The sequence below is a fragment of the Yarrowia lipolytica genome, chromosome 1A (genome assembly GCF_001761485.1).
Source record: "Yarrowia lipolytica chromosome 1A, complete sequence".
In the NCBI taxonomy this organism is placed as follows: domain Eukaryota; kingdom Fungi; phylum Ascomycota; class Dipodascomycetes; order Dipodascales; genus Yarrowia; species Yarrowia lipolytica.
In genome coordinates this window covers 1272176-1290975 of record NC_090770.1, presented here as the reverse complement: position 1 = coordinate 1290975, position 18800 = coordinate 1272176, and the positions used below count along the sequence as shown (strand labels likewise).

General features: G+C 45.4%; 6 protein-coding genes and 6 non-coding genes across 12 annotated transcripts, besides 1 other annotated feature; 4 read left to right on the top strand and 8 right to left on the bottom strand.

Moving 5' to 3' along the window:
* Nucleotides 1-3453: 3453 nt before the first annotated feature.
* YALI1_A12874r lies at nt 3454-3541 on the bottom strand. The gene has a single exon. It is a non-coding gene; the product is annotated as a tRNA-Tyr (tRNA).
* A 618-nt stretch (nt 3542-4159) lies between these two features.
* On the top strand, nt 4160-4423 carry YALI1_A12868g (uncharacterized protein; the record flags this gene model as incomplete). The annotated part of the gene is made up of 1 exon (XM_068281754.1): nt 4160-4423. One exon carries the CDS (start codon nt 4160-4162, stop codon nt 4421-4423), a length of 264 nt encoding a protein of 87 aa, XP_068137855.1.
* Nucleotides 4424-4613: 190 nt separating this feature from the next.
* On the bottom strand, nt 4614-5780 carry YALI1_A12852g (uncharacterized protein; the record flags this gene model as incomplete). Its single annotated transcript, XM_500021.3, has 1 exon — nt 4614-5780. The coding sequence occupies one exon, from the start codon at nt 5778-5780 to the stop codon at nt 4614-4616; it is 1167 nt and encodes a 388-aa protein (XP_500021.3).
* A 527-nt stretch (nt 5781-6307) lies between these two features.
* On the top strand, nt 6308-6379 carry YALI1_A12846r. The gene has a single exon. It is a non-coding gene; the product is annotated as a tRNA-Cys (tRNA).
* A 789-nt stretch (nt 6380-7168) lies between these two features.
* Nucleotides 7169-7290, bottom strand: YALI1_A12837r. Its single transcript, XR_002432061.3, has one exon. It is a non-coding gene; the product is annotated as a 5S ribosomal RNA (ribosomal RNA).
* A 5-nt stretch (nt 7291-7295) lies between these two features.
* Nucleotides 7296-7366, bottom strand: YALI1_A12836r. The gene has a single exon. It is a non-coding gene; the product is annotated as a tRNA-Gly (tRNA).
* A 1178-nt stretch (nt 7367-8544) lies between these two features.
* Nucleotides 8545-8976, top strand: YALI1_A12822g (uncharacterized protein; the record flags this gene model as incomplete). Its single annotated transcript, XM_068281753.1, has 2 exons — nt 8545-8594; nt 8718-8976. 2 exons carry the CDS (start codon nt 8545-8547, stop codon nt 8974-8976), a joined length of 309 nt encoding a protein of 102 aa, XP_068137854.1.
* Nucleotides 8977-9683: 707 nt separating this feature from the next.
* YALI1_A12812r lies at nt 9684-9765 on the bottom strand. Its single transcript has one exon. It is a non-coding gene; the product is annotated as a tRNA-Lys (tRNA).
* Nucleotides 9766-13748: 3983 nt separating this feature from the next.
* Nucleotides 13749-14339, top strand: YALI1_A12772g (uncharacterized protein; the record flags this gene model as incomplete). The annotated part of the gene is made up of 1 exon (XM_500020.3): nt 13749-14339. One exon carries the CDS (start codon nt 13749-13751, stop codon nt 14337-14339), a length of 591 nt encoding a protein of 196 aa, XP_500020.3.
* A 141-nt stretch (nt 14340-14480) lies between these two features.
* On the bottom strand, nt 14481-15311 carry YALI1_A12756g (uncharacterized protein; the record flags this gene model as incomplete). The annotated part of the gene is made up of 1 exon (XM_500019.2): nt 14481-15311. One exon carries the CDS (start codon nt 15309-15311, stop codon nt 14481-14483), a length of 831 nt encoding a protein of 276 aa, XP_500019.2.
* A 170-nt stretch (nt 15312-15481) lies between these two features.
* On the bottom strand, nt 15482-15562 carry YALI1_A12754r. The gene has a single exon. It is a non-coding gene; the product is annotated as a tRNA-Gly (tRNA).
* A 1079-nt stretch (nt 15563-16641) lies between these two features.
* YALI1_A12729g (uncharacterized protein) lies at nt 16642-18033 on the bottom strand (the record flags this gene model as incomplete). The annotated part of the gene is made up of 1 exon (XM_500018.3): nt 16642-18033. The coding sequence occupies one exon, from the start codon at nt 18031-18033 to the stop codon at nt 16642-16644; it is 1392 nt and encodes a 463-aa protein (XP_500018.3).
* A 286-nt stretch (nt 18034-18319) lies between these two features.
* Nucleotides 18320-18800: part of a sequence feature (Partial Line element; YALI1_A12726t) that runs on past the window's edge.

The following is an 18800-nucleotide window of genomic DNA, read 5'->3' as shown; positions in this document are numbered from 1 at the left end:
TGATACAATCCCCACAGCTATGCGTCTCTTGTCTGATGCGCCGCGATTCTGTCTCATATTATGCGCAGTAAGACCTCCTTCCCGGAGATCGGTGATAATATATCGACAGAAACATGTGGAAAAAGAGCCTAACGCTCCAGTTGCGGAGAAGACCAGTGGGCGAAAGGGACAGAAAACGGAAAATGGCCGTTCCTTTTCCAACACCCTCTGCAGCTCCTTTCACCAAGGCACCTCGTACCACCTGTCAACCTGCTGTCAATGGTGCACAGCCCTGTCAGTGAAACGAAAAGTACCACCACAAAACTAAAAGCACGACGACGAAACGAGCATGATGACGAGCCAATGTGATGACGAGCCAGTGTGATGACGAACTAGCACGTGGACGACGACAAAACAGAGCGGACTACAACCACCTCGGCCAAAAGACAACACCATTGGTCCGTAAGGTACGATAGTTGAGGGTATCTCTAGATTGGTCCGTACATATCCGAACAATAGTACAGTACCAACATTCAACTTACGTAAACATCGTCTCGTCATAATAATACTGTTCACTCTCCAAACAGATCTTCTGGATGGTGATACAAAAAAAATCCTTAAAAGAAATCGTCACCATCTTACACAACTCCTATTGTACTAACAAGTCATCATCATTCGATATATCACTCGGTATAATCATCGACAATATCACTCCACATTCATGATCACCCGACCCCCCAGCCAGCCCCCAACTCAGGAATCATTATCCGCCAGATTTTCCAAACTGCAAAACCACACCACTTCCCCGCCTTAGAAAACATATCTCTCCAACTCCACTCCCGCCAACTCCAACTCCAACTCCTTGTCTCCAATCTTCCTGAACTGGAAATATCTGAAACACCAGTCAATTCGCCACTGTTCCCGCCGCTAATGGCCACAAAATGTCATGGGGATGGCCCACCAGGTTCGCAGCACACCGTCCATTGACTACTCTACAAATAGCTAGATCCCACACCCATTGTTTGCCCCTCCAACCCCACTCAAAATTTAATGTCCCAAAACCACCCTTGTATACTGCATCGCGTTGCATTACATCCGTACAGTGCCTTGCATTTCATCTGCATAAGGGTAGATCGGGACATGCACAGTCTCCGACCACCTCGTAAAAGGTCTCCTTTCCTCTCCAATGAGACATGTCTCGGCAGTTGGTGCCGTGACGTGCCCCTGGACATCTCCAGAGTCTTTTTATTCTGACAGGATCCTCCCCGACTCTTCGAAATACCTGTCATTTTCCCGCATTAACCATTAGCTGCGATCTAATCATTGTGCATGCCTGTGCCATTCGATTTTCCAACCGAAACTCTCGCTGTGGAGAACCTGCAGCCAATGTCGGGTCCATCCAGCCATTTTTATCGTATTTTCTCGTTTCATTTTTGTCGTATAATTCTGGTTTCATTTTTGTGTTTTTCTTGTTGGAAATCTCGTATATCCAGCTCCAAATGGCGATCGATTTAATTTGGAGGTGTGTGAAATTCAAAAATCGGGAGATAAAAGTCAGAATTGGAGATTGGAATTATTAATTCCGGAAAATCAGCGAAATTCCAGGGAAACAGCAAAATGCCAGAAAAACAGAAAATGCCATTATTCAGGAAAAACTCCAGCAACACGCATTCACCCCATTTCCGCCATTCCTTCCACGGCGTGCACGAAACTACAATTCATATTCAAAGCAACTGCAAGATAAAGTGCATGAAAATGAAACCCAGCCGAAATTCGCAAAATAAAAGACACAGAAAATCAAAAAAAAAAAGACACAAAATAGACACGAACAATACAAAGACAAAATGGGTGAGCCCATATAGCTTCTGAACCCATTTATTTCCATTTCTTCCCCAAGAAGATGGCGGGGTAACACCCTGCAGTCATGTGTTGTCATGGAGACAGGATTGAATTGACGAAATCGGATTTAAAAATAATAATAAAATAATAATAAAAACATGTAGAAACAGTCGGCGTGAAGTATATGAACTTTCGTCGAATTTTTCTCTCTCTCTCCTTCCTTGGAACACATCTAATAACGACACAATCACTTCCCGTCAAGTCCTGCCCTGTCTCGATTTATTCTTTATTTTCTATTTTTAAACCAATTTCTTGTGGCATTCAAGGTTAGGGGAAAGTCTGAAATGCATTGGCTATGCAGTTTATGCACGTCACTGCATGTTTGCATTATGCATAAAACAAGCTTGAGCCTACGATACTGTGTTGGATCAACAGTTGTGGGGCATTTTGTGGCCAATCGAAATTTTTCACGTGACACGATAACCTGATAGTACACATACTCACGTGCCAAGTTTTAGGGTGGGCATTGGATCTATTTGGTCATTTATTGTGTGAATTTGTTTTTTTTTTCTCATTTATACCTCATTTCTGGTGTGTTTTTTGTATATTTCTGGTGTATTATCCGTACACTTTTCAGAATTTTGTTTTCTTTTTTTCGTTTTAATTTTTAAATTTTTAAATTTTTCGACTGCCTAACCGTTATCTGTCACAATGATTGCTGTGAATTTAGACACACTGTGGCTCCCGGATCAGCACATGTCTCGGACCAAGAACCGCTTGTTCGATCAGGTTTCAAATCGGAAATTAAATATCGGGGTTTTGTCACGTGGGTGGACTTTTGCTCTCAATGTGTCCGTGTCGGTAACAAAGTGGACTATTATACGGGACTTCCGGAAGTCCGATTTGTGGAACCTACAGCGATGCCATGAACTCATTGATAGCACAGTTGGATTCGGCTCGTTCACACCATCATTTTGGTACCATTTTCGATATGCTTCTGTCGACATGTACCTCGGTATTCGGCACTTTTCAGAGGACGGTTGGGAAAAGGACTCTTGGAGTCATGTGGATAATCCCGGTCCGGATAATACCAGTGACTCTATTCCGCTTCCTTGCGGTTGATCTTGTCGACGCTACATTGTACTCTCTTTTTCACCTGTAGGAATATTGTAGTCGTGCTGTACTGTATTGTAGTTGAGTTGTAGTTGGTCTGTTGTTGTACCGAAGTTATTCTTTCTTGTACTTGGTTAGAGTGCGGGATTCTACTTGGATTTTAGTTGGAAGCTTCCAAGAACTCACTAACGAGTTCCAGTCTGTTCTTCCGCGCCGGACATGTATTTTGGACTGTAAAAGCAATATACAGTGCGTGCAGGCATCTAGAGCAAACAATATTCCCAATATTCTTCGATATTTTTCACACAATATTCTTCCCGCAAAAAATATCAACATTCTCCTGTCCCACTCTCTCAAAATACTGTGTACCTTTATGCTGGTTGGGTATAGCTGCATTTTGGCAGAAAACGACAGTGGTATGCAGGCCAATAATAAAATGAAATAAAATGGAAATATCCAGATAGATGCAGATACAGACACACTCCAGTTAACAACACTCTCCAGAGCACCGCCAAAAAAAAATCTCCCGGGGGCGAGTCGAACGCCCGATCTCAAGATTACAATTTTACCATTACAGTCTCGCGCCTTAAACCAGCTTGGCCACCGGGAGGAGAATTTTCTTAGTGAAAGTGAACTTTTGTTTTATTCCTAAAAATGTAAAAAACGAGAAAATACGTCGCTGACGGCTTGTAAAGTAACATGAGATGATTAGTCGCCCCTTTATTAGTAGTATCGATCAAAAACATTTCCTTTTGTTTCACTGAATGGGATTTTAGAGACCCTCAAAGGTGGGAGCAACACTGTTTTCTGGAGAGGGTACGGATGTGATGGAGATGGACAGAAACTGGAAAAGTAATGTTGTCGGTGTTTGCAATTTTCATCAGTATATAGATGGAAAAAAAATCCTACATATATCTGGTGTCTTTGGGCTAGTTGTGGCACCCTGAAGGAGAATACAGACGAGAAATGTTCATCAAGAGGCTTGGTCTGATGGTTGGAGTCGGTGATTTCGGCTATGAAATTGATGTGATTCAATCCATTTCGAGGTGTTAAATCTACTCAAGGAGTCATAAATCGACTCAAGGAGTTACATTGGTTCCTGGTATAATGAGTCAAGCTCAAAAGGGTCTTCTTTCCCGCAGATTATGACAAGCCTGTTGACCTTGGATATGGTTTCGCTAGAGTTGCGTCCTATGAGACCTTCACAAAGGAGTTTCGCCCTGTGAGTATGAGTATTTCAAACAGGAGTGTTGCCTGTGGAAATGATAGGTCCTCCAGAAGGAATACAACCCTTGAGTCCCTCACAATCCGCGGCTCGGGCTCAATGGCTCGGGCTCAATGGCTCTGGCTCATTACTCTGACGACTTCAATTGCGGTTCTTGAGAACTCGAAAGGCACGGGGGTGACTCTGGTATTTTTCAGCCGGAACAATTGTATGTGGTTTCAGGTTGAAGGAGGCATGTTAGTCGGAAAAAACTCGGGGAGTAGTTGAGACACGAGTCAAGAAGGTAGTCATCAGGTTAGAATGGACAGGTTCAACACGCTCTACTTGTAGTACTTACGGAGAGACAATAGTCCGAGAGATGGCTTTCCATTGTTTCTGAAATGTATGGTGTTATGTTCATTAGATAAGTTGGAGCATGTTGTCCTTGTTTCAAGCAAGACAATCGGGACGGTCTAAATTAATTCTTTGTTGGGTTGGATCGAGAAGTTGCCGCTTTTCTCTTCTTTCTAGCCAAGGGGACCTCTCTGGTCGCAGCAACTTTTCTCTTCTTGCGACCAGTGTCCGAGGAAGAGGTCGAAGGAGAAGCAAAGGGTTGATCCTCTAAGACGGGGACATTACCGGCTCGTTTGCTTTTCCGAGACCTTGAATCGCCGCCAGCATCTGATTCCAGAGGTGGTGAGGGAATCTCTCCAGTTACCGCGGTCTGAGAACCCGCCCCAGTTGTGCAATCAGACACAAACACCAGGCCACCCAGCTCCAGGTATCTCACCCACCCTCGCAGGTCTTTGAGACGGGCTCCGGGCTTGTTAAAGACACCAAGACGGTCTCCGGTGCCCACAAACTGCGATGTGAGAGACACATTCCAATCTGACGGAAGACGGAGGACAATGTCGTCGATCAAGCTATCTCTGGGACAGGAGAGAAAGTATCTCTTGATGTCGCAAGGATTCGTGACATTGTGGAACCTCACAAGGACAATGGATGGGTCATAAGCTTGGAGAAGCGTGACCTCCTTGGAGAGGAAGTGGTTGAGGTTTACGAGCCGGTCAAACTCCAGGCTGAGTTCGTGGACCTCCAGCTCGAGCTTTGCCACTGTTCTGGCGTCGGGAGTCTCGATTCGGACTGGTGAGTCGGGGGAAACACCAGTTGGAGGGGTCGAAGAGATACTGAAGCCGAAACCGGGCTCTCCTTGCTCGGGAACTGCGACCCTGGCGGGCTCGTGATTGAGACAATGAACGTTCTTGAGTGTCTCCATTTCGGCCGCAAGTCTGGTATCGCAAGCCTTATTGAGCCGGTGCAAGAGCCCTTCGTTGCTGTCGTTGATGCCCTGAACCTGGCATTTCAGTGTATATCGTTGTTTCAAAAGCTGGTTGTAACGTAGATTGAGCTCGAAACTGGCGACGCCGCCATCTTCTCGGCGGGTGTTGGAAAACATAGTGACACAGTGACACAGATGCTTAAGATGGTGACAGAATGAATAAGAAGACAACTCGGGATTAGACAACCCAGGATTAAGAAGACAACCCTGGATTAAGGTGACTTGACTGAGGATATAATGAACTGACTGAGGATATAATGAACTGACTGAGGATATAATGGACTGACTGAGGATATAATGAAACATGAGGCAAAGACCGACAGTTGTAATGTCAAGATGAGTAGTTCCTCCATCCTGTTGGTAGGCAACTCTCCAGGTCTTGCAGTTTTTGATACTCTTTCCAATTTGATACTCCTTCTAATTAGACATTATCGTGCTGTATTAATGAATACTTCACTTTTAAGAGAGACTGTATTTCTGTATGAAGTTAGATAGCAGTTATTCAGAGCCCCGTCGGTCATTCCCCCTCTCCCCCAAGCGCTAGGAAGTCTCCATACAGAAAATGATTCTGCGGACTTTTTCATTTTCTAACCATACACAACTACTCATGATACATGGGGATATTGAAGTGAAAGCCTTTCTATGCTGTTTCTTGAACCTGTTTAATCACCATGACTGTATTTAGTGTGTCAAAAATCCTCTGGAATTGCGGAATTTGAGAGATTTTTTTTTTTTTTTATTTTTAATTCTAATGATTTTTTTTTATTCTAATGAGATGATTTTTGGACGCTTTTCGGATACCGCAGTAAACCCTCGAGCTCCTCTCAAAATCCGGTCCTATGGCACAGCGGTAGCGCGTGAGATTGCAAATCTTAAGGTCCCGAGTTCGAATCTCGGTGGGACCTTTTTTTCTTCAGGCATCACTGATTTTTTGCACAATTTGGCAACTTCAAGTGCAATTATTCACCTTTGAATATCCCAGACAATTCACTTGGTTGCATTTCTTCTTCTCATGTTGGCTTGTTTGACATCTGACAGTTTGATATATGCAGACCAGTTGGATGTTGCAATATGAGTTGAAAATAGCAATCGAGCCGCCTCTGACGGAGAAGTCACTGTTAGCACGCAACTCGGTTCAATATGTTGTACTTGTACTTACTTGTACTTGTACTTGCGCAACCAGCTCCATCACCTCGCTGACTAAACCTGTGAGAATGTCGATAATCTGGCTGATATGGTCTCAGCTCAGTTGATGATCACGGTGGGATTGACGGAACGGAACTTTTACGATCTGGAGCTCGTGAAGAACCGATTGATCCGATTCTGGTTGTGTGGAGACTAGACTCTATAGATTGGTATTGGATTCTCCCTGACGAGCAGACTCGTTCCGGTAGTGATTCATCTCACGTGGGCATGGGTGTTCACGTGAGCAATCACATGAGCAAGGATTTCAGAGGACTGACAGACGATTCAGAAACATGGGCCTTGTGAACCGAGTGCGGGTTTCGGTCGTCTGTTGACGGAGTTTGACGCGTCGACGACACTTCGAGTTAATAGTTTTCGTGACGCGTTTCAGAGCTAAATTAATTTCGTGATAACGCGAGGTCCAGAGTAAAGATGTGGATGGATTTGAAGGCAGGATGAGAAACTGGGTAAAAAGATGGCAAAACTCGGCCGCTGCGCGACTGAAAAAAGATTACAGCACCCAGGATTCTCGTATGGTCTCCCACTACAATACTAACTGGGCTCTCTGGTGCTTGACTATGGCTTGATCGGAAACGGGAAGCCGTATTTTCACCAGGATATTGGCCGTAACAGAGTTGCGCCGACCCGGAATCGAACCGGGGGCCCATCGATGGCAACGATGGATTTTACCACTAAACCATCGGCGCTGAGTTTGATTTGTTTGTAACGATTCAGAAGCTAGTCATAGGGTGTTTTGATTAGTCATGAAAAATCCGTCTACCATCTTTTATGAGAACAAACTAAACCAACCTCGAGTCTGGATAAGACTTGAAACGATTGATATGGTTTCCTGATCTGTTAGCCATGATTCACCAATGCGCTACCATTACGCCACGTCCTCTTGTGGTGGTCGGGGGAGAAAATGGCAATTTGGTTCGTAAAGTGAAAAAAACCAAAAAAAACAAATTGAACGCCAATAACCCGGCTTACTAGGTATATAAGCTGATAATGAATCATTAGAATAATATATAGCCACCACTCGCAAGTATGAAGTTATGTTTATACGACTTCCGGAGCTCGTACTATTGGTGTATTGCTCTGTAGAGTAGGATGGCCGGTTCCTGCTTCGTATCTAGGGATATATTGACGATATACCCATCACCGATTAGTTACAGATTTGGAAGAGTGCTATCATTCAGCATCCAATTTCTGCTTACTAGAGAATAAAAAATAAAAATTCATAGAAAAAACAATGGAAAACCTGAAAACGTAGTAGAATGACATAAAATGGAAGAAAAACCTACTCACCAGGTGAGCTCAAGAGATCAGGATCTAGTGAACATATTCTATATGCCAATTTTATTGCATACTCGACATACTCCGCACAAGTCGACATAACTCGACACAAGTGTAGGTGAGATGATAAAGTAAAAGTGGAGGGTGGAACTCGAAGGCTTTCTTCATCTTTCATGGGTTTTGTTTCTTTGATTCGCTCTAAAAACCGCTTATTGGTGGGTTTGAGATCCCCTCGACTGTACTAGTTATAGTAGTTATAATTTAGTTGGATCATGTAACTGAATACTTGACTGAACATCTGCCTTCTATTCCCTTGTGTGTGTACAAGTAAACCCAGATCTACGTACAAGAACAAGTGCAAGTACTGTACTGTACATACTGTACAACTACAACTACAACTACAAGTACAACTACAAGCACGAATAAACAAATTGCACAAAGACACTTGCAATCGCCGTAACTGTCCTACTCGCAGGATCCCATCAATTGAAGTCTCACTCATCTCAGACCCTCTTTATGAATCACTTTATAGATTTCACTTGATAAATTTCGCGTTGCAACTTGATTTGGCAAGTCAAAACGCAGCCTAATGACACATCTCAGCCTCTCTCTCCACCACCTCGGCCAACGAACATTGAGGTGAGTGTGTGATAGGTGTGTGAGATATAGGTGTGTGAGATATAGGTGTGTGATCTATCAGGTGAGTAACTCGGGTCGGTCACGTCAGGACCAGCATTGAACTACCACTGATTACTAACATAGCGGCGACACTTCAGTCCCTGGAAAGTCTGAGTTTCTCCTGTCACAGCAGTCCGCCATGGACTCGGTGCTGCAGTCTGAGATTGATCCTTCCCTGCTGGCCGAAAGTCTCAACGCAAAAAGCTCAATCTCAGTCCTGGGAGATCAATTGCTCTGGGAAACGACCTTGCCAAATGGACGTCGCATTGCCAAAAGCCGTAAAGAAGAGCCAGACCTGTGGGTCTCGCTTCCAGACGAGCGAAACAGATGCTGGGCAACATGAATCCAATGAAAGGGCTCATTGCAATGTTGACAATGGCCCCTCAAATCTTTTGCCGTTACCGAACGGAAAATGGTACCAAAGATAGTAAGCCTATCTAGAACTGTACAGTATGTACATACTGTCTCTATCCTACTCTCGAATCAAGCCAATCTGTCTCTTATGGGTGTAAGTAGTATTATGAACTAGAGCCGCACAATGTCGTCTCACCGAGAGTGTCCGTAGCTCTGTATCCCTGCCAAACCTATGACGATCGTTAAGCCCTTTGATACTGCAGTACAATATCTACAATGTACAGTATACCGTAAGTACCACGTTACTACTAATACTGTACAATTGTCAATAGATGGATCAGCAGAGGTGGAGCAATAGACGAGTGAGTATCAACGAGGTTGTTTATATTGCTTGTAAGTTGCTTGTTATCGTATGTACAGTACATTTTGTACGTTATGTGATAAGTTAGATCTGAACTTGCCCAGAGAATGGTGAGAATCGTCGCAGGCAGCAGAAACACTTGGAAATACACTGTGTATATCCACAGAGGTGCTTTCCATGAAAAATTGGACTGAATTTTCACATACTCTAGGCTGTAAAGTCTCTCAAGGTGGGGCGGTTGAAGTACTTCGACAAGCTGTACTATGCTCCTGTACAGTACCGATAGTAAACAAACGACATACTGATACCCTGATAGTGGTGGATATAAAAAAGGGAGCCCGACGTGGGGCTTGAACCCACAGCCTTGAGATTGCTTTGAATAAGAGTCTCACGCTCTACCGATTGAGCTAGCCAGGCGCGCGAATGGGTTTCGGTTGTAGAAAGTTGGGTCCCACAATGGGAATATTGCTGACTAATAAAACAGTCAAAAAAAAAAAAAAACAATCAAAAACAATCAAAACAAGACCGTGTGATGTTTGTTTCTTAATATATCGCCGAATATAATCATAACTGCTTCTATAATGATATTTTCCAGCAGATCACGAGCAAACGTTGATGAAACTGACCATGACACCGGCTGTTGTTTACTAGGAAGGGGGAGATCCGATGTATATAATGAACCAATGATCGGAACGTGTAAGGGACTTTGAATCGCCATTATTCATGGTCAAACAGACTCATACTCTTACTGTAATTGTAGTTGTACGAGTACTTGCAGTTGTATGAGTAGTTGTAGTTGAATGAGTTGTTGTAGTTGTACGAGTGTACACCAACATTCACTTCGTCGACCCACCATTGTGGTTTTCTGTGACATTACTCTAAGAGAAAAACGCCCCCAAAACAAATCCATGCTTCTCAACTAGTCGTATTACTCTCAATTTACAGAATAGCGCATCCTCCTACCTCCTCCACTTACCGCGTTGTTTCTCAAATGGGTTTGATAATGGCTCATGTGTCTGGTATGTCCAATACGGCAAGGGTAACATTTATTACAAGCAGCTAGGTCACGTTGTTAGAGCATTTATGGCTCAGTCGAAGCTCGTTTGGAGCTCGTTTGGAGCTCGTTTTAGGCAGATTTTGGATTCGTGAGGGCTCTGGAGAACCGTTCTGGAGCACTCGGGTTAACATTTTGGGCAAAATTCACTCCTCACCTCCTCTCTGGACCCAATGGCATGTTGTCGGACCACAAGGGCCCGTTCGTACGGCAATAACTTTGGTGATCACTTCTGTCTATCAAAAATCATGAGTTAGAGAGGTACAGTACTTTAACCACAACTCACTCCACTCAGCATCTTCAACTAATATCACCATCAGGCCGCGGAAGTCAAGAGCTTCTAACTGAGCTTGTGTACTGTGGCCCAGTTGGACTTCTCAATGTTCTTCCAGGTACAGTACTCGAATTTTGGGTCACTGGCGCTGGTGTCTTGCTCCACCGAAGTTTCTACAGCTCCAAGTCCACCTTGACAACCTGTTCAGCAGCTTATGGTCTGGCGAGAGTGCCTTTATCGCCTGCAGCATTGGAACACTCGAAAAAAGTGGTCCATCTCCGAGCTGCAGGTTGACTGGAGACGATTCAACGCGACCCCCGTCTGCTAATGGTCCATTCGGTGGTTGTCTCTGCCTCTGCCACACCCGACTTGTCCATGTTCCAGACGACGCAGTCGGGGTAATCTTCGTATTCTTTGAGGTCTTCGTACAACTGACAAATTTCAGGAATCAAGCAGTGAAGACGATCTTTAGCCATCGTTGCAGTTTGTTGGTGGTGTAGATTGGGCTTTCGTCAAAAGAAACTGTCGACCCAACTAATCTGAAGAGTGGCGTCACGACCAATCTCTCTGACCATTTCGTTGGCCTTCTTCAAGATTTCGTCGCGAGTGACAGAAACACCGGAACCCGCCTGCCAAAAACCCATTCTTCCAACACGTTCTCTAGATTTTTGGTCAACATACGTGAGTCCTGGTGGTACTCGTGTCTGGCCCTAGACCCGCGCAGTCGTCGGTGGAAAGTAGCATAAGGCACATCCCAGAGCTTCGAAGTCCTGTACACGGTATAATCGTGCCTCTTGACGTTCTTAATGGCTTTCTGCATTTGATACTCTGTCCATTCTCGCGTCTGCGGCGTCGACCGTTTTGGTTTCTGTCACATTGTTTGGTTTGGTTTCTGTCGCGTTGGTTGATTTTGTGTCTGCTGGACTCTTACTAGTTCGGTCATGTTGAAGAATACCAGATGAAGGAGACATTTCCAGGCTGTTTACAGCCGACATTTCTGCACCAGGTGGTGAAATTTCGGTTTCAAAGGTGTGTGAAACAACCCCCTGTTTTTTACATTCTTATGTTTACCGAGTTTAGCCCTATTTCTCAGTTCCACTTTCTGATTCCCCTGTCGATTATTGAGATGATGGAGTGAGGATGGAGTGAGATATCGGTGGATATATTGGTGGATATATATCAATGAGGGGTATGAGTACAAGTATAAGTACGAGTAAGCACTGTACTTCAGTGAGGTGGTGCTCAATGTGATGTCAATAGAGCATATGTGATTGTGTTTCGGTGATTATTTCAATCATATCTCTTTTCATGTCTTTTTTGTGATTTTTATCAAGTTTTTGCGAATATTTCAATTTTTGTGAATTTTTATAACATGATTGTAAGATAACTCACAACAATACATTCAGCTGTATATATGTTTATTGTTTATTATATTGTTGAGGTAAAAGTAACGATGCAAAGTTATAACTAAATGAAAGTATATGCAGAAAACTATATATATATATATATTATTATATAATATAGTACTACATACATAGATAAAGACTTGCTACAACACTTCTACAGTATGTACACTTCTAAGGACGTTCCGAAGTAGCACACACCAAAGCAACACCAGAAGGAGATTAGATCAGCTGATACACTATTGGATCTCGACTACAACCAACTTGCTGTCAGGTTTACTTGTATCGCTATTACCCGCTATATTTTTTTCTGCCTACATTCATTAATTTGAGTCATCAAAACAAAGCTCCTCATCCGCAAAGGTGTTACCTCAGAACGACAACTGGTGCGACATAAAGTCCCTGGAACGAGTCTTTGGTGTCCAGGACTCTTGCAATATCCAAGGGGGTTCTTCCAGTATTACTACATACGGTGGAGTCGAATGCAGCAAATCGAGACCATAATACCTGGAATCGAGTACGGGTAGGATCAGACACTTGGCCATGAGCAGAAGGTGCCGTCTTAACTTGGCTTTCTTGGCCTGATGTGTCCACATCTTGAAATGCTTGGGCATTGGCTGTGCGAGGGACGAGAATCCGATGGGCTCTGGAATCTGAGGAAAGAACATGCAGCCCACGTCCGCCTTGGAAGATCGGATTCTGTCCTTCCCAAACTTGCCAATAGTGGACTTCAACGAGCCGCTCAGCTTGTACTGGTAATTTCTGACCCTTCATCAGACACAACTTCTGCAGGATAGACACAGTCTTGCTCTCGCAGTAAATATACTGAGATTCGAGGAGTACAGTAACGATCTATTGTCACATAAAAGTTCATTTATTCATCAATTATAACATCACTAGGGCTTTTGCTTTTTTCGAACTGCTTTTTTTCTTTCTGCATATACATTCATTTAATGATAACTTTGCATTGCATTAAGTTTGACTGGATTATATCAGAGTTAACGAGGGTTTGAAGAGCGGCTGCTGACGTCTTGACTAGCGACTGCTGACGCCTTGTGGAGTCTCAAAAGACCCCCCAAAAACAATACTAAGCAATATTACTGACGCCGACATTGTTTTTTCCCAATTATTTGTTGGAAAAAATCGATGTCAACGCGGTTTTCGACCTTTCAGCGACGACATTCAAACTCCACTATCTATATAGAAAGTTCGCCCTCCTGCGTCACACGTGTGTGCTAAAAGTGCGCTAATATGGGTCCATTGAGGAAGGTGGAGCAGAGGCGGAGGAAAGAGGAGGGAGTGGAGGAAAAAGGAGGGAGTGGAGGAAAAAGGAGGAAAAGTGGTTCAAATCCTCACTTTTGTGCAAAAAGGTTGAAAAATAACGGCTATCAAGTGATCCAAGTTGCTCCGATTCTGCTCATTAGATAAAGGTATTTCTTCCTTATTTTTTATTTTTTGAAGACTAACTTTTCAGCCCATAACCGGAGCGGAGGATCTTTTCTCTCCACAAGGCAACTCCTCTCGCTCTTCCTCTTCCACCCCACACCAATTATCGCCATCACAAAAGACTCAATTACCATGGCTCGAGGCAAAGAATCGTACTACGCCGTCCAGAACGGCCGAGAAGCCGGCGTCTACAACTCCTGGGACGACGCCAGACAGCAGGTGGATGGCTACAGCGGTGGAGTCCACCAACGATTCGACACGCGAGCCGAAAGCCGAAGCCCTTTGCCGGCGGATCTGGAAGGCTACGGGCGGCGGCTCCAGCTACGGCGGCGGGCTCCAGCTTACAGCCACCAGCAGTGCCAGAGTGCCCGTGTACACCGACGGAGCCTGTCACAACAACCAGGGCTCCAATGCTCGCGCTGGTGTTGGAGTGTACTTTGGACCTGGTCATCCCGACAACGTGAGTCGACCTGTGCAAGGATCGCGACAGACCAACCAGCGGGCTGAGTTGGAGGCTATCCACGACGCTGTCGAAACCATCCACCGGCGAAACGACGGCACCAATTACGAGGTCAAGACGGACTCAGCTTACGCGCAGAATGCCTTTAACAAGTGGGGCAGCAACTGGCAGCAAAACAATTGGACCACCTCCAAGAACGAGCCTGTCCAGCACCGAGATTTGATTGAGCCCACCCTCAATCGACTCAACGATCTGGGAGACCGTGTCGAGATCTCCAAGGTCAAGGGTCATTCCGGCAACCCAGGCAATGACGCTGCCGATAAGTTGGCCGGCAAAGGTGCTAGAGGCTGGTAATGTCTTGGAGTACAGATAATTGATTGTTATGTCTACGTAGTACAAGTATATGACCAATTGAGTCAGAATTGTCGTGCTTGTATACAAGAGCACTTCTAGCACGTGACTGGTAATCAATCGCGTGAGATACCCCTTTGATTGTTAAATACCCCTGCTAACCCTTAGAGAAACGTTGGCACAAGACCCGCTCTCTTTGATGGCGAGAATGCTTTCGATCAAGTCCTTGTTGCTCACGGGGTCTCCGTCGGAGTTGACCCAGCCGTTGTTTTGCCACATCTGATGCCACTTGGTGAGACAGTCAATGGCGTAAGTTGACTCGGTGTAAATCTCATATTGAAGGCCATTGTTCATTGTTGCAATCGCCTCATATGCCTTCAGGATCGCCGCCAGCACGGCTCTCTGGCTCGTCTGAATGGGTCCCGCCAGAGGCTCAGAGACGTTCATGGGGTTGCAACGGCCAAACCACACCCCGACGCCCGCTTGGGGCCCTCCCTGGCCATTTCGAGCATATGCTCCATCGACATAGACCCGGTACAGCTTCTGACCTGCCCCATTCACATAGCTCGAGTCTTGACGGTATCTGGGGACGTAATGATCATAGCCGCATTGGCGAATCACGTTCACGGCTTGACTAAAAGAGTACACAGTGACGATACTCTCGACGCTTCGGGCGCCACGAACAGCCATATCCCAGTTGTCGAAAACTTGATCCTCGAAAACATACCACAACTTGGTGCTTTCGGGTTCTGCGGTTGTGGGCGTGATTCTGATCTTCTCCGGCGTTTCAGCTGATAGAGATCGAAAGTTCTTCATCAAATCTTCATATCTCGTCAGATTCTTTGTGCTGGCGAGCTCCTCCTTCACCTGAGCTAGCTCCCTTGTCTTCTCTTCTAGTTGGACTAGAAGCTGGGCGTGGGAGAGCGAGGCCAAACGGACGTCTTGTGGTCTGACAAAGTCGGGGGAGTCCGACATTCTGAAGATGATGCCGTGATCGCCGTGGGTATGGAGAAATCAAGTCTCAAGACTTTTTTTTGGTTCCAGCATGTCTCATGCCAGGTAATCTGTGCCTGGTGATTCCACGCCAGTATCGGAGCCCACCGACAAGGAAGAGACGCAAAAAGACATCAAGAGTGCAAAAAGAGTGAGCTGTAGGGGAATTGAACCCCTGGCACCTGCTATCAACTGAATGGAAGGCAGATATGTTACCACTACACCAACAGCCCGCGTTTTTTTTCTCTCAACATTACGATGAGCTATAATCACGAAAATAAGAGCTTTTTTCGGCGAAAAATGAACTGAAACAGACACAGGAAGTTTCTGGAGCTATCGGGAAAGTACCAGAAAAGTTTTCCATCTTCAAAAAACATCGCTTTTCCACCGAGTTTGTCAAACAGTATGTCCCCGGGCGTATTATGTAAGCATACACATTGTGGTATTACCTCAAACAAGATGACGCTTTCTGCATGGATATTTATTCAGCTGTTGAAGTCCACAGAGCCAGCGTTGGAACTGCCCCTTGTCTATTCCATCGTATAAAGTCTCCCTAACTAACACTCGAACCCTCCTCTTCCAACCGTGCTCCAACTCTTCTGACAATGTGTCGACCGAAGCAATTTGATTCAGGTTCACCATGTCAAGTCGACGTTTCGACTCGAAGTCCCACGCCAAATCTCATCTCATCTCAACAAGTCGAAGAGTTATTCGTCAATCTTGTCGTTCCTGCGGCATGAGTCGTACTTGGCCCCTGTTCCTGAACATGTAGAGCTCTTCAAATCAGGTACACTGTGACTCCCTTTCAGCTTGCAAGAAGCGGTTCTTCCTCAAGAAACTGACTTCGCATTCGAGGAGCTGGAGGAATGACGCAAGGAGAAGGAAGAGAAGCGTGGAAAGAAAGAGCGTAAGCGATAGCAGGAGTTGCGGAATGTGCGTTAAGGGCAAATGACAGCGTAATAACTCTGCCCGTTCGTCTCTGGATCAAGAATGCACGGAGTTCAAACAGTACTTGTACAGAGAGGAAGTGTGTCGTTTGTTGATGATTTTTGATAGTGGATATAGGATGGTAATGCGTGTCTATTATATGATGGACACTCAAGCAACATGATGAAACTACAAAGAACTTATAAGATACCTCTCTAGTAGTATATATTGAGTAGAACTCGCACCTCGTGGAAGATCATCCTGTTAGAAGTAGAGTCCCTATATTTGGATGGAAGGGGGTCGCAAGTACAGTGCATTTGGAAGAGATTCATATGAACATACGTCATTCAAAAGAGATTCGTACATTGATCGTTCATCTGATCTGCTACCTCCTCACAACCTGAATATGGCCCTTATGAACCTCATGGATCCATCCGTCAATGGTCAACCACTTTGACAACGCGACCTTAATCTTGGAGAAACCTCCTGGCGAATGAGAACCCAGACCCGTATTCAACGTCAGCGGTCGGATGTCCTTTACTGCCTTGTCTTTCTCCACCTCCCACCAACTGTTAACCTTCACCTTAGCCACTTGCATGGCTTCAGGAACATACAACCCGTGCAAGTCCGTGTACCACGGCGTCTCATTACGTGGCTCTGTGAGCTTGGCAATACGTTGCTTGACGGTGTGATTCTTGTCCTTGAGCTCGTTGTATGTCTTTTGGAACTCGTGTCGTAGAGCAGGGTCAGTAGTATTCAAGAGATTTGTTTTAGCCAGCTGTTGCAGGTCGTTGTATTGCTGTGACTGCTGGGACAGCGACATGGAAGCCTTCACCTTCTCCGTACTAGCCTTGTCTCCCACTCGTGTGAATTCTGTAGGTTGCGGTTCTTCCGCATCGGGACTTTCAATAGCTGGCTGCTCAATGCCCTCCACCTCAGGAATGATGAGGGAGTCCCACGCTTCGAAATCGGCAATTTTTTCGGCAACCTGGAACGCCTTTTCTCCATTACCTTGAACAAACAAACACAACCGCACAACGACTGGCCAGGGAATAGTCTGGAAAACGATATTCGTGTTTTCAATCACTACCATGTCGGCTGCGGTAGGAGGGTGTGTTTTAGCGGTGATAATGAGCTCCAGAATCGTTCGCTGGGGACACGCTTTGATCTGTTTCCAGTGATAGACTCGTTCGACCTTTTCAAAAGGCAACCCAAGCAGCTCAGATATGTCCGAAATCTCCTTGGAAAAGTTGTTGCGCGTAGATAGTGCAACGTAGGACTTTTGGGGAGACGTTGGGACTGCTGGCTGGTTATAGAAGTTCCTCGGAGAAAGCTGGGCATTCTGTTTCTTCTGAGAAAGTTGGGCATTCTGTTTCTTCTGAGAAAGTTGGGCATTCTGTTTCTTCTGAGAAAGCTGAGCATTCTGTTTCTTAGGACTCTTGCTGTAATTGTAGTTCATTCGAGCCGGACCCTTTGGCACAGGCTTGGTGTTTTTGGTTTCATGTGACATAATGAGGGATGTTAGCCGCTTCTCAAAGTCAGTGATGTCCTCGTCGGGAGGCACAAGCTCGATTTCGTCGACTTCGGCGGCCCCAACTATCTCATTCTCATCGTTGTCGTCGTTCTCGTTATAGTCAAAGTGGACATCAGGGTTGATACTGCTCAACTGCCGCACCGCCTCCTGTTCCGTGTCGTATTCCGAACAAACGGCAGTTACAATCGCCTCGCTGAGACTGGGATACCGTGCACAGAGCCAGTCAATGTCCGGTGGGTCCATGATAGCACTGGTTGTAGTGTGTGTTGGAGTTGCGGGACAGACGAATGGCCACGGTGATGACGTATTACTGTAGTGTCGTTTCCGTCTGGGTAAGTCGGTTGATCTGAAGCTGGAGCTGTTTCTGGGTCAATTGGGTATTTGTGTATCAACCAAAGTCGTTCAATTGGCGAAACACGCGCCCTGAAGCTCGCTCTGCTGCGCGTCTTTTGATGTAAGGTTCGGAATCAATCAGTGTGGCTGGAAAGTATGTATGGTAAACGAGTAACTGCAGCATGTATCAAAAGACGCAGGTAATGCATGACCTTCGAAAACACTACATCGCCGACGCCAACAAAGCACAAGTTCTTCACCTCATGCGGACTATTTTTTCGACTTTCGCGCCTCGTGAAATGGAGATACCCCTGACGACCCACGTTTTCACCAAAAAAGAATCCAGGATGCGGGCTCTGGTGATAAGGGCAATCATTCAGGATTCTGCAACGAGCAATATCTTCTGGCAAGTGCGAAGTTCTTCTTTCCATGTTGACCAGGATGAAGATTCCGTCAGTGGACTCTCTAAAGGACTGGATCTTTACCGAGTCGAAATGTGGAGTACTCCCCTCTTTCCCAGGGCATGTGAACAGTGACGCCCCCCGGAAACATCAACAAGTCAAGACACGCAAATATCTGCGGGAATTGGCTTATGGGATCTGGAAGATGGAGAGATCCCTCCGGTACTCAGGGGACGACGCCACCCTGGGACATGTCCCCAACAGGGTTTTGCTTCC